Source organism: Narcine bancroftii, chromosome 7 (genome assembly GCF_036971445.1).
Source record: "Narcine bancroftii isolate sNarBan1 chromosome 7, sNarBan1.hap1, whole genome shotgun sequence".
Classification (NCBI taxonomy): domain Eukaryota; kingdom Metazoa; phylum Chordata; class Chondrichthyes; order Torpediniformes; family Narcinidae; genus Narcine; species Narcine bancroftii.
Genome location: NC_091475.1, coordinates 75,630,542 through 75,645,057, shown reverse-complemented (window position 1 = coordinate 75,645,057; position 14,516 = coordinate 75,630,542). Strand labels below are relative to the sequence as shown.

General features: G+C 36.9%; 1 protein-coding gene across 6 annotated transcripts in view; it reads left to right on the top strand.

The window, feature by feature from the left end:
* Positions 1–14,516, top strand: part of abcc4 (ATP binding cassette subfamily C member 4 (PEL blood group)) — a 394,241-nt gene that overhangs the window by 328,633 nt on the left and 51,092 nt on the right. For all 6 annotated transcript variants that reach the window (XR_011341954.1, XM_069890346.1, XM_069890349.1 and 3 more), the window contains 2 exons: positions 4,490–4,600; positions 13,265–13,365. Coding sequence is in view for 5 of the 6 variants with exons in the window: in XM_069890346.1 (XP_069746447.1) it covers positions 4,490–4,600; positions 13,265–13,365 (212 nt within the window). In the remaining variant the exon portion in view is untranslated. The remainder of the gene's footprint in view (positions 1–4,489; positions 4,601–13,264; positions 13,366–14,516) is intronic.

Genomic DNA, 14,516 nt, shown 5'->3' with positions numbered 1-14,516 from the left:
AGAGAGAGAGTTCATTCTCAGAGTCGATGGGTCTGGAAAACAGAACCATAATGGAACTTGTGTCCTTAATTGAAACCCAAAGACTATGTGTGGTTTCCTAAAAGCATTTTTTGTTAGTATACAAAACATTTTGATGACATGAGCCAGACTTGGTAGAATCATAAAACTATTTAAGCCACTTGAAACAGGAGTGAGGTCAGATGTTGTTATGGATGCAAGTAGTTTGGAAAAGGCAAGAGGTTTTGCAGAAATGAAACTAAATCTGTGGTGATGTAATGTCAAATGATGTCAGAGAACTATATACTGAAGGCAGAGAGGCAAAGACTGAAGAAATACTTGACATCCTGGAAAGACAGGACTATTGTATTATCCTTATTATAGGAGATACACAACACAAGTAGCTTTTAAATAAGTAAGACCACTTCCGACTGCTCTTCTAAGAAAAGAGAGGCAGCCTCGTGCACCCAGAGGATTGTTACTCCTGTTTAAGAAATTACTTATCATGAAGATCACAGTTTCGCAACCTTAACAAGAAAGGAGGAAACCTGTGAAAACACTCATGAAGAATATCTCTCTGAACAACAACTCATCAAGAGACTTGTGAGTTTAAAGAGATCAGAAGATATAATGTTTAATTACTTCTGAACCACAATTTTAAAAAATATTGAAGTTCAACAATAAGTTTGAAACTGGACTTTAAAACTGACTTTTCAGACTCAAGTTTAAACTGAAATAATGGTTTGAATTTAACACTCATACACACACATTTACCTTTTCGCATAGCGGGATTTAAGATAAAGTTTAGAGATAAGTAAGAAATATTCTGTTATTAATAGTTTAATAAAAACATTTTGAATTTCCAGTGGTTGATGAATTTTCCATTGCTGTTCCTTTATTAGTACTAATAAGGTTTGTTAGTTCATAACAGATGCAAACAGAGTGAATGTGCTCAGCACATTGGTAATGATCTGTCAGGAATTAATAGATTCTGGTATGGTCCAATGGACTGCATATTCACAAATGGCATTCTACTATTTAAGAAGGGAGCGAGGCAGCAGAAATGAAATTATACAGCAGCTGCCCTGACATCAGTAGTTGGGAAGATTTTGGAGTCGATTGTAAATGATGAGGTTACAGAGTACTTGGAGGCACATGACAAGAGAGGCCAAACCTTGCTTGACAAACCAATTGGAATTCTTTGAAGAAGTGACAAACAGACTGGATAAGGGATGTTGTGTATTTGGATTTTCAGAATGCCTTTAACGAGATGTTATGCATGAGACAACTTCACAAGACAGAGCCCATGGTATAACAGGAAACATACTAACGTGGGTAGAGCATTGGCTGATTGGCGGGAAGCAGAGAGTTGAAATGCAGGGAACATATTCTAGTTGGCTGCCAGATCCACAGGGGTCAGTGTTGGGTCCACTTTTTATGTTAATGATTTGGATTGTAGAATGAATGGTTTCATGAAATAAAGGTAGATGGAGGAGTAGGTAGTGTTAAGTAAATGGGGTAGTTGCAGAAGGACTTTGACAAATTAGAAGAATGGGCAGAGGTGGCAAATGAAATATAATGTTGGAAAGTGTACGGTCATGCCCTTTGCTAGAAAAAAATAAACTGGCAGACTTCTTTAAATGGGAGAAAATCAAAAATACCCAGATGTAAAGGGACCTGAGAGTCTTTGTGCAAGATAGCCTAAAGGTAAACTTGAGGTTGAGTCAGTGCTGATATCAAGAGGAATAGAATATAATCAGGGATGTGATGTTGAGGCTTTATAAGGTACTGGTGAGAGCTCATTTGGAATAAAGGTAAAAGTTCCATTATTGTCACGTAAAATGTAATATACATGAAATTCTTTAATTTTGTCTACCATAAGAAAGACAGAGTCCTCACTTTGACCAGCGACCCTCACAGATATGAGGCCCCAGTGAGGAAAGGACTCACGATCCCTGGTTTACAGGACCAGTGCTCTAACCACTGAGCTATCAGAGTCTCTAGCTATCAATATCTAGCTAGAATATCGTGAACAGTTTCATTTAAGAAAGGATGTGCTAACGTTGGAGAGTGTTCAGAGGAGGTTCACAAGGATGATTCTGAGAATGGAAGGATTGTCATGTGAGGAGAGTTTGGCAACTCTTGGCCTGTATTCGTTAGGAGAATGAGGGGGATCTCATTGAAATATTTTGAATGTTGAAAGGTGTGGTCCGAGTAAATGCAGAAAGGTTGTTTCCTATGATAGGAGAGTCTAGGACAAGAGGGCACAGCCTCAGGATTTGAAGGGTGTTCAAATAGAACAGAAATGCATAGGAATTTCAGCCAAAGGGTGGTATATCTGGAATTTGTTGCCACAGGCGGTGGAGAAGGCCTTGACATTAGGTGTATTTAAGGCAGAGATTGATAGGTTCTTGATTAGCCTGAGCATCAACGGCAATGGAGAGAAGTTTGGGCAGTGGGGCTGAGTAGGAAAATGGATCACATCACGATTAAATGGTGGGGCTGAATACCCTATTTCTGCTCCTATGTCTTATGCTCTACATGATTTCCTCCCAATGGGAACCACAAGTGAACAGAGTAGTGAGGAAAGCTTGCTCGTCTTCATCAGCCAAGGTACAAGAGCTGGGCTGTCAGTCTACAGTTGTCTAAAATATTATTTAGGTGGCATTTTGGTGTATTGTGTGCCATTCTGGTCGCTGCACATAGGAAGGATGTGATTGTGCTGGATAGGGGGCAGAAAACTCACAAACACGTTGCCTGGATTGAATGGCTGGAGTTATCAGAAGAGATTGGATAGACTGCTTTTCTGGTGTGTAGGAGAATGAGAGGTGATGTGATGGAGATGTATATGGATAGAGTTGATAGCCAGTGCCTGTTTCATGTGATAGAACAGTCTAAAACTAGAAGGGATATGCTTAAGGGTGAGATGGAGCAGTTTTAAAAGGGAGCTGAGGGGTAAATTTTTCACATACTTAATATCTGGAATAAGTAACCAGAGGAGGTGGTGGAGGCAGGAACACCATTTGAGAGGCATGTAGTCAAGTACAGGGATATGGAATTAAAGCAGGCAAGTGAGATCAATTCAGGCAAGTCCCCGGGTTAAAAGTGAGTTCCATTACCTAGGTCTGTTTTTAATTTGGATTTGTAAGCAAGTCAGAACAGGTACATACGGTCCTTAATTAGCATCAATTAGTCAAGTGTATTAGTATATAGTATATATTTTAACTTTATATGGATATAAAACACTTCCCAATGCACTAAAATATCTTCAACATAATAATGCAGTACATATAATAAAAGTAACTACGTACAGTCATAAGATCATGATTAAAAGTTAAGACTCACAAGACAAGATGATAGAGAGATGGCTATTCTCTCATGACGCTGGACAATGGCAGCTCCTTAACCCCACAGCCCTCCCGCGTCTTCGCTCCTTCTGATCTGTGCGCCTGGCTCTTCTCACTCCCCGTCCCACCTGCTCACTTCCTCCCCCTCCCTCCTGGGTGATGGCAGCATCATACAAGAGTATCCTACAGCATACTGTCTTGTGATGCTGGGCGTTGGCAGTGTCATGTGAGAGTATCCTACAGCATAACCAAGCTCAAGACAGAAGTTCGCAGATTCTCAGTATGTAAGTATGAGTTGTTCAGTAAGTCGAGCGTTTTCAACCAGGGACTGCCTGTATTGGTAGGCATGATGGTCAGACACAGTGAGGTGAAGGGCTTGCTTTTATGCTGTACAGCTTTGTAACTATAATGAAGGTGTTTTCTCTCCCGCCCCCCCCCCCCCCCAACACACACATTTGAAACATAAAGTATACATTAAAGAATGAATGCAAATGACTTTGTAGAAGTGGAAGCTTTGAAATAGCTCCATCCTTTCTTATCCATAGTACAGTAACATTTTGAACCAAACCTATCCTGGACTCTGGGACATTTCTAAAGGACCAATGGTGCAGAGATTGTGCACCTATGTAAACCAATCGATATCAAAACATTGCATAAAATGATTTAGAAGTATGCTTGTTGAAATATTGACCAATCAAGTGACAACAAAATGATGCAGGCTATCTTTTGCTCTCAGGTTAACTGGATTTCATTTAATTTGGGATCATATAAACTTCTTGCAGGTCACGCAGCAAAAAGCAGCTTACATTCCTTCTTCAGGAATGATTTATCCACTTATTAACTTCCAGTACCTCTTTCAACAGAGATGAACCATTGTTCATGCTTTATACCCAGCAGCTCTTTGTTTTAGAGCTACTGAGTCACTGCTAAGCAAGTAACTGATAATTTCACGTGAAGAGCTGATAAGAATATTTCATTTTAAAATGTTACAACTCTTATGCTAATATAAATAGGAACATTTAAATTGCCTTAATGAATTCTAGCCCAGAGTAATATATTGTGTGCTAAACTGTATTCTAAATTTTGATAAGATGAGAGAATATTTCATTACTGTAATTTGATTTTTATTTCCCTTTTCTCTGCAGAAACGTGGTTCCTTTTCCTGTCTACTTCACGATGGTTTGCTGTTCGTTTGGATGTTCTTTGTGCAGTTTTTGTCACAGCTGTTGCTTTTAGTTCTATTTTAATTTCAAACCGTAAGTGTGAATTTCAGCTTTTTCTTTACATTTTCATCAGCATTGTAATTTATGAATATAATTATTCTTCCGTATTTTGGATTATTTTACTTTTCCTAAAGGAAATCTGCCATTAACTTAGTTTTCTGTTGAAATGTTTTTTATTTGTTGTTTTGCATTTCTTTAACTTTCAATATAGGATGTGTAGATTGATCACATGTACCAAGGCCTGATATAACCACTAATTCAGTGGTGTTAAATTACTATATATTTTACAGTTTGATATTGACAGGCTTTATGTTGAGTTCATTGAGCTGTGGTTTGAGAAGAACTGAAAATTGTACAGAATGCCACCAAGGCTTAAAAAAACTAAAGAGAACCAATGTAATTCATGAATAGTGATAGAGTTATATGACCATCGAGTTGTCCAACACAGAAATGGGCTTTTCAGTTCACCATATCTATGCTGACCATATTGTCCATCGATGCCAGTGGTTTTCAATCTTTTTCTTTCCACTCACATTCCACCTTAAGTAATCCCTATGTCTTAGTGCTCTGTGATTAGTAAGGGATTACTTAAGGTGGTATGTGTGTGGAAAGAAAAAGTTTGAAAACCATTGTTTCAATCGTACCTCATTGACTCATTATGTGCACGGTTTCATAACTCTAAAGGAAATGGCCAATTACAATTTTTCTCAAGCAAAATGCAATTGGGTCTAGAACCGTGGTTCTCAACCTTTTTTTCCCACTCACACACCACCTTAAGTAATCCCTTACTATTCACAGAGCACCTATGGCATAGGGATTACTTAAGGTGGTATATGAGTGGAAAGAAAAATTTTGAAAAGCATTGATCTGTGCTAATCTTGTTTGCCCATAATAGGTCTGAACTCTTTTGCGCATGACTATTTAAATGCTTCATTATTCATCTCTTAAATATAGTGATTACATCTGATTCCACCACCTCTGGCAGTGAATTAATGATACAAAGCTTGAGATGCTTAATTTAGTTTTTTGGCGAGATATGCAGTAAGCTGTTAATGCAACAACTTCAGGCTGCTAAGTGCAGTACACTTTTTTTATTTATCCTGTTATATTGTGTACTTATATTTATGTTATGCTGAGATTGGACCTGGCATTAAGATGCATGTGAGAAGATTGTTGAGGTTTTTTATGGAACTGCAGTTTGATCTATAATTTGTTTTGAATATGCTTTCTGTGCATATTCCAAGTAAATTTTAGATCTGCACAAATCTTGTGTCCATATATACGATAACTAGTAAAGAATTTGATGCAAGCTGAGAGGAGGCAGCAAAAGAATTACAGAATTACAGAATGTTGGGTGTCCCTTATATGCAGAAATCACCTAATGGGAGCTCAAGATGCAATTAATCCTATGGGTGGTGTGATGATACGCTGTGGTACATTACTTGGCCAACAGGTGCCCTAGAGACATGGCACTCGGCCTAATGACATACAACCGCCAGGTGGGCCCAGTGGGCCCATAGTATAAAGCCGAAGTCCCGACCATGTGCTCTCTCTCTCTCTCTCTCTCTCTCTCTCTCTCTCTCTCTCTCTCTCTCTCTCTCTCTCTCTCTCTCTCTCTCTCTCCCAGGATCACATTATAAGCACAGTTAGCTGCCAACAACTAGATATTTATGTGAGTGAAAAGCTGTGTTGACCCAAGCAGTATTGTGCCTGTGTTTTCCTTTGGTGCAGCCTGCCACACGTGGTACCCAGGTAGAATAGCATTTCCATGAGCTTTTCAATGCAAGATGACAAAACTAATAAAAATTATAATTTACTAACCTCAGAATGTTAGTCTGGAATCAAAATGTGCTCATTGGCATTTAGAAAGATACTTGAACTGGGAAGTCAGAGAAAGATGCAATCCTAATGCAGGCAATGAGATTAGTGAAGAACAAAAGAGTGGGCATGCGCATGCTGTACAATTTTGACTCCATAAAGCAAAAAAGGAGCTACAGTACAACTCCAATTACCAAAATTGTCAGGACAGGTCCAAAGTTGGATAAACATTTTTTTTTTAAATAGTCCAGTAGCAACATAAAATCACTTGTCTTAATGTTTGAACAACAACAAACAGTAATGGAAGGCTTTTTAAGCATTAAAATAATGTTTAATTCTCACCAAAAAAAATGCTGCCACAACACCACTGCCGATCACCAAGACTTCCCCACCACTATCAATCCCCGACACGTTCTCACTGCTGCCGCTGATCCCCATGGAGGCTTCCCGGGACAGTGGCGAATCAATGGGCTCCTGTCTCCCCCCCAGTCGCTGGAGCTCCTGGGTGATGCCTGGGTCCTGAATCCTCCCCTGGCCCAGGGAAGTCCAGTGTGCATGTGCAATAGTAGGCCGAGGCAAAGGTTCAGAGTCAGCATCGGAGCCCCGCTGTGCCAAAGAGGAAGGGAAGGGGTGGGAATGATGAGATCCTGCTCCTGCCGGGGAGGCCGCTCTCTTTGATTATACCAGGAGAAGGAATTCTTCCGACTATCTGTGGCTGGAAGACAGAGGCATGCAATTTGAGAGATAGAGTAGGAGAGAAAACTTGATAGGGGAAGGTAAAGAAGAAATGGAGAGGGAGTTATCTGAAATGAGGACAATATTCGTTCTAATTTCATGTTAGGTGATTTTTTTTCCAGCCTGTGAGATCAGTTCAGTTCCAAACAAAATTTGGATTAATGAGGATTTTTTAAAATATTTATTTAAATTTTTTTTTACCATACATACAGTCAAGTACAAAGTGAAAGAGTACAAGCACAAAAGTAGATCCAGTAGTTATTCCATGTTGATAATACCTCAACCCCCACCCACCCAAAAAAGACCCCAAAGAGAAAGATGTAGATATAGGAAATAAAAAGTAAGAAAAAGAGAGAGAAAAAGCAGAGTGGACATTCCACGGATCATAAGTTCATATTCTATTTAATTTTCTTTGGAGAGGATCAATGTAGGTCTCGAGAGCTAGGAAGAACACAACTAAAGTTTACACCTGAGATTTGTAAATATTGTCGCCAAATGTAAAAATATGTCATATTTCTTAAGTTATAGGTAATTTTCTCAAGGGGAATACAGCTATTCATTTCCGCATTCCAAGGTGCCATACCAAGTAACTGCTCTACATTTCCTGGCCACTGCCAACGCAACTTTAACAAATTCTGTTTGATGTTTAGATGGTTTCAGTTTAGGTCTTATCCCTATAATATTCCCCAATAAAAATAATTTTGGGTGTTGTGGAAATTGAATTCCCATATCTGCTCTAAGAAATTTCTTAGATTTACCCAAAGAGGACTCACTTTAAATCATGACAAAGTTGAATGTAGAAAGGTTCATACCTCCACACTCCATCTAAAATATCAGAAGATAGGTCTGATTTTAATTTATTTAGTTCTGTGGTGTGATGCACAAATTAATATTGTACTAATATTAGTCATACTGTCCCGACATAGTTCAGACCAGGTTTGTTCGTCAGTCCTTACATTTAAGTCTGATTCCCATCCTTGTCTGGACTTATGAACCTCCTGTTTGAGGGTTGTCATTTGAAGTAAGAGATATATTGCTGAAGAATCAGTTTCTCCACTTCACTACAATTTGGTAAAAACATTGTTGGGCCCAGTTGGTCCCTTAGAAATGCTCTTATATTAAAATAGTAAAAGATTGTATTATTAAGAATTCCATACTTATTTTTTAATTTTTCAAGTGATATCAATTTCCCCCACTCATAACAATCTTAGATATATCTGATCCCTTTATGAGACCAAATTTCAAAAATGTGGTTACCCAATGTACATGGTATAAGGGTTATGAGTCAAAGGGGTTTGGGGACATAAGCTTCCCCCCTCCCCCACCCTTGTTCCAATATCACTATTTATTTTATGCCAAGTATTAATTAAATGTTTTAGCAAAGGGGTTCCATTCTTACCAGTTACTAATTTCACATCCCATTTATATATAAAATCCTCTTCCATTCTCTCTTCTATTTTATCCAATTCTATTTTCACCCATGCAGGTTCATCTCCTTCCTCAAAAAAATGTAAGAAATCTCATCTGAGCTGGTCGATAATAATTTTTAAAATTAGGGCGTTGTAAACCTCCCAATTTATATTTCCGTGTTAATTTTTCTATGGAGACCCTCAACATCTTGCCCATGAAATAAATTTTTGTGACGTATTTATGCAGCTCCTGAAAGAACCTCTGAGGTAATGGAATATGGGTTGTGTGTGAAATATATTCATTTTAATACAATTGACTCTTCTCACTAATGTTATAGGTAGGGTCATCCATCTATTCATATCTTCTTCAACCTTTTTAAGTAAAGGTAAATAATTCAATTTATATAAAATTTTAAGTTATTATCTATACTTATTCCTGAATATTTTAACCCATTTACCCACCTTTAAAGGAGGTATCTCTTTGACACTGAACATAAGCACTTCTTGTAAGAGGCATAATTTTACTCTTATCCCAATTTATTTTATAAACTGTAACTTTCTCTTAGGCTTCAATCTTAGAGTACAGTTTCTGTAATGAAGTTGCTGGTTCAGTCATATATATCAATACTTCATCAACAAATAAATTAATTTTGCATTCCTCCTGGTTGACCCTAAATCCCTTTATGTGTGGGCCTCGACAAATTGCTTTTGCAAGTGTTCTGTAGCTAAAATGAATAGAGCCGAGGATATATTGAATATCCTTGTCTACGAGATCTTGTCAATTGGAACAATGTAGAAATTTGTCCATTAGTCACCACTTTTGCTTTATGCTCTTTGTATAATGCCTTAATCCAATATGTAAAAGTTGACCTAATCAAAATCTTTCCAGCTCGTTAAATAAAAAATCCCACTCCAATCTATCAAATGCTTTTTTTCTATATCTAATGCCAAAGCAGCACCTCTCTTTTGTGTTATACGGAGCAACCAGCTTACATTATTAGCAGATTGCCTATTTTTCACAAAGCCTGTTTTGTCCATGTTTTTCAATTTCGGCTAAAATTTTACCAATCTCTTTGCCAAAACTTTAGCAGTGATCATAATCTGAGTTTAATAATGAAATAGCTCTACATGATGACAGTTTTAATGGATCCCTGTCTGTTTTTGGTATCAGTAAGAATTGCCGCTGAGAGTGATTCTGGAAGGGTATGTGTTTCTGATGCCTGATTCAATGCTTCCATAAATAAAGGAATCAATAAATCTTTAAATTCTTTATAAAATTCAGGAGGGAAACCATCTTCTCCTGGAGATTAATTACTTTGGATTGAACTCAATTGTTCCCTCACCTCCTCCTGTTCTTCCAAATCTAACCTCGGAAGCCTTATTTGTGTTAGAAATTCTTCTATTTTAGTAACATCTCCTTAAGATTCTGATTGATAGAAATTAGAATAAAATTGTCTGAAAACCTCCTTAATTTGTTGAGATTTATAATTATTCATATTTATATCTGTTTTTAATCACATTAATCATTCTTGAGACCTGTTCTGCTTTCAACCACCATGGAAGTACCTTATGAGCCCTTTCACCCAATTCTTAATACTTCTGTTTAGTTCTTATTATCACTTTTTACATTCTATACATTTGTAATGTTTTATGTTCAAGTTTTTTACTAATATGTTGTCCACACTTTTCTTCAGAGGCTCCTCATTTGAAAGGTTTTTTCTAAGTTAATTATCTATTTTTCTAATTGTTCCACTTCTCTTGTATTTTCCTTTTTAAATCTTAGAAGTATAGTTATAATTTGTCCTCTTAAACATGCTTTATCAGACATTTATCAGTAATCGAATTGCAGTTGGTCTCACAAAATATCTGAATTTGTCTTCTAATAAAATCATGAAAATCTAATCTTCTTAACAATGAGGAGTTAAAACACCATCTATAGACCTATATTTCTTTATCCAGCATCATGATCGTCAGCGTTCATAATCCTGCCTTGTAATTGAGCTAATACTAAAAATAAATCTATCCTAGAATAGGAGATGTGTCTATTTGAATAAAAAGAATAATCTCTTTCTCTTGGATGAATTTTTCTCTAGTCATCCACTAAATTCAGCTCTCATTAATATCAAAGTGGCTTTCACCACTTGTTTCCTTATTACTGTCCTCATTGATCTATTTAAAACTGTGTCCAAACATAAATTAAATCTTCCTACTAAAATATTTTGATAAGCATCTGCTAAATTAAAAAATGTTTCTTGAATAAATTTCTCATCATCAATATTTGGCACATATAGATTAATAAGAATCCAGGGTTCTAAGTATATTTGACAGTATATCTAACATACATACATGCACAGTCTATTACCACATCCTGAACTCTAGCTGTAAGATTCTTATGTATCAAGATTACCACTCCTCTTGCTTTCAATTTAAATGAAGAAGCAAAGACCCACCCCACCCAATCCCTTTTTAATTTTTGGTGTTCTTTGTCAATTAAGTGAATTTCTTGTAGGAAGGCCAGGTCTGCTCACATTTTCTTAACATGTGGCAATACTCTCTCTTCACCATCCCATTTAGCCCATTAACATTAAAACTTATATATTTCATTATGTTATTCATCTCTACAGACATTCATCACAATACTACATGTCCCCCCTTCATCTCTCTCCACGTGCCTCCTCCAATAAATTGCTCAATCTTTGTCCTCCATGATAGGGCACACATCCTCCAGCAGTCAAAACAGAAAAGAAATACAATTAAAATTTATATAACATAGAATATGTAACATATATCAAAATTAATAACACCCCCCACCAGTGTTTTAATATAATATACAAAACTATCCCCCCCCCATTTTACGGGTTGCGGCAATTGACACAAGAGTATACATGGTACGATAGAAATCAGACTTCCATTATCCCCAACCCCCTGGATATTCACCATATAATAGTTAATCATTCTTTGCATACCAGAGTTGTATCTGAATATAAAAAATATGAACACACACATCATAATCTTGAATTAATCTCTCCAATAGTCTGATACTTGGCAATGTTTCCACAAACTCTCCTGCTCGCTTATAGTCCAAATTTTATTTCATCATTTGGCAGAATAATCTTCAAAGTTTCTGGATGATGCAACACAAACTTGAACCCTTTCTGCCAAAGGGAGTTTTTAACCAGATAAAATTCTCGTCTTCACTTCAGTAAAGCTGCACTTGTATCTGGATAAAACAATACTCTGCTTCCTTCAAAATCAAGCAGGCCACCTCTTTCTTTTGCTTCTTTCACTGCTGCAATCAGTATCTTTTCCCTGTCCTGATGTCTTATACATTTAATCAATATAGAACATGGTTTTTGATTTGATGTTGGTCTCCGTACAAGGCTCTATGTGCCATTTCAATTTCAATATTTTGTCCAATTTTCTTCACTCCCAGAACATCAGGTATCCAATTTTGGAAAAAAGCATGTAGCATCTTGACCTTCTGTGCCTTCCCTTAAGACCAACCATTTTAATATTGTTTCTTCTGCAAAAATTTTCCATTGTATCCAGTTTTTCCCACATTTTGTCTCTTTCAACAGCCAGCCCATTTATGTCCAGCTCTACTTTTCCCACACTATTCTTTACATCTTCCACTCCATCTTCAACAGTCCAAACTCTTTCATACAAATTACCCCTAGCAACTTGCAATTTGTTCACAATAGTAAAATATTTTTAAATTTGTTTATTTGTATTCCTCAATTCCCTCATTAAATCTTCATTGGTACATTTCTCTTTTTTATGCTTTTGTCTTTTTACTTTTAGCAGATGTTAAAACTTTCTTCTGTTTAAGTTCTTCTTCCTTTTCTTCATCACTGTCACTGTCTTGTGTGTCTGCTATATCTTCTTCCTCCTCCTCTGAGTAATGTTAACAGCTAGAATCTTCCAGTGCTAGCAAAGGCACTAAGTGTTCCGTCTGCCATGAGGGCTCATTTATTTCATGCATGCGCATCTTTCTGTGCATGCACGGACGGCCTTATTCTATGACACCATCTCCCCATCCCAGTGGTAAAGAGGTGCCTCCAACTACCCCAGCAGGCAAACTACTCACGCAGGAGGCGGACTGAACTCCAGCCTCAGGCTTGCATTATGCAAGAGGCATCTGCTCCCGATCTTCTGCTCACTCCAGAGGATCCTACAACAGTATTTTTTTTTGGTGACATTCCTGGAGTATTTAAATGTAGTTTTTCTTTGCAATTGAACTTTATAACATTATTTAAATAATTCTTTTTTTTAAATCAATTTCCAAGGAGAGTTGTGTTCCTGCTTCCTGACCCTACGGCATTCCGTGTCACCCCTTGTTTCAGATATCATCATTTATCCAAAAATATTTTTAAGATTTTGGATAAATGAGGATTTCAGAGAATCTGATTTTGGATCATTGGAGTTATACTGTATTTCTGACAAGTGAAAGATTCTACATATTAATGAGAATCAACCTATTTTTCAAAGAATCAGAAGGGGCGAGAGTGCAAACTAATTCAAGGTACAGTGAGCGAGTAAAGATCAGTTGCTAACAAAAGTAATTATATTAGTAGCAGAGCAGCCCCAAGACCTGTTTTTTTTTAAGTTCGGTTATATTCTTGAACAGAATTGGCAGCTGTACTTCCTACATTACAACAGTACAATTTTTTTCCAATATATATCTGGCATTTAAAAGAAGTGCATTTTTTTACTCTAAATATTTTTTTTCTTGCAGAGGTAGATGCAGGACAAGTTGGTTTAGCTCTGACTTATTCTGTCACACTAATGGGAATGTTCCAGTGGGGAGTACGGCAAAGTGCTGAAGTTGAAAATCTGGTAAGTGTGCTTTAAAATGATTTGTGCAGCAAGATAAAAGAATCTCATAAGTTAAATAACTGGAGTAGAGTTTCCACTTTTTCTACTCAAACCATATAACCAAATGCAAAAGTTCTCATGAATTAATACTTGATATTTAGAAAACATCCTAGTGTTTTAATTAAACGGATTAACACTCCTGACTGACACATCAGCCATTTGCCAAGCCTATGTCCCAAGAGGAGGTTAAGTGTGACCATCTGCACATTACTGCAGATATCTCTTCTGGATATTTAACAAATGCTGCTCATTTAATCCCCCAGCGCTATGGTAATCCAGTCAATATTAGGGACATTGAAAAATAAGTAGACTAAGAGAAAATAATGTGAATAGAATGGCAGTTTACATAATCAGGAACAGAAAATCTTCTGTAAGTATATGAATATTAAGCAACATTGAGCCAATAAGGGAGCAGGAAACCTCAGAAAAACCAAGGGCAGTGTTGTGATAGTTAATAGATTCTCGGTATCATTTATCATCAGGGAAAGGGATAATTCCAGTCTCTCAGCAAAAAGAAAGGTTGGAGAGATAATGGATGGGAGAATATTTGTTGAGATATTGGAAAGGCCAAATATGTTTCAGGTCATTTAATCCCAGATAAAATGCATTCTGTTTTGCTGAGAAGTCATGATAGAGATTATAAAAGGATTTACCATAATCTTTCAGTCTCTTCGTGCATACAGGGCAATACCTGATAATTGGAAGATGGAAAATGTAACAACACTGTCCAGAAAAGGAGCAGGAATGTGCCAGGCCTCACAGATTTGTCTGATGAGGAAGCAATCAGAAGAATAATCAGTGAAAGGCTCATTTTCATTTTGCGAAGCTTGAGTCAAAAGGAGATTAAAATTTGTCTAACATGATTATTATATTAATGAGGTAACAAAAAAATACAGTAGGTGTTCTCAGTATGGATTTCTTGAAGGCAATTTTAGATAGTCCTACACATAAGAATGTTTGCTGAAACTGAGGTCCATTCATTAAAAGTGATGATAGAAGCATGGATAAAAAATTGTCTTAAGGATATATGTAGATATGTGGTCAACAGCTACTTTTTTAAGCAAAACAAACAATCTTCTGGAGGAACTCAACAGCTCGAGTAGCATCACTGG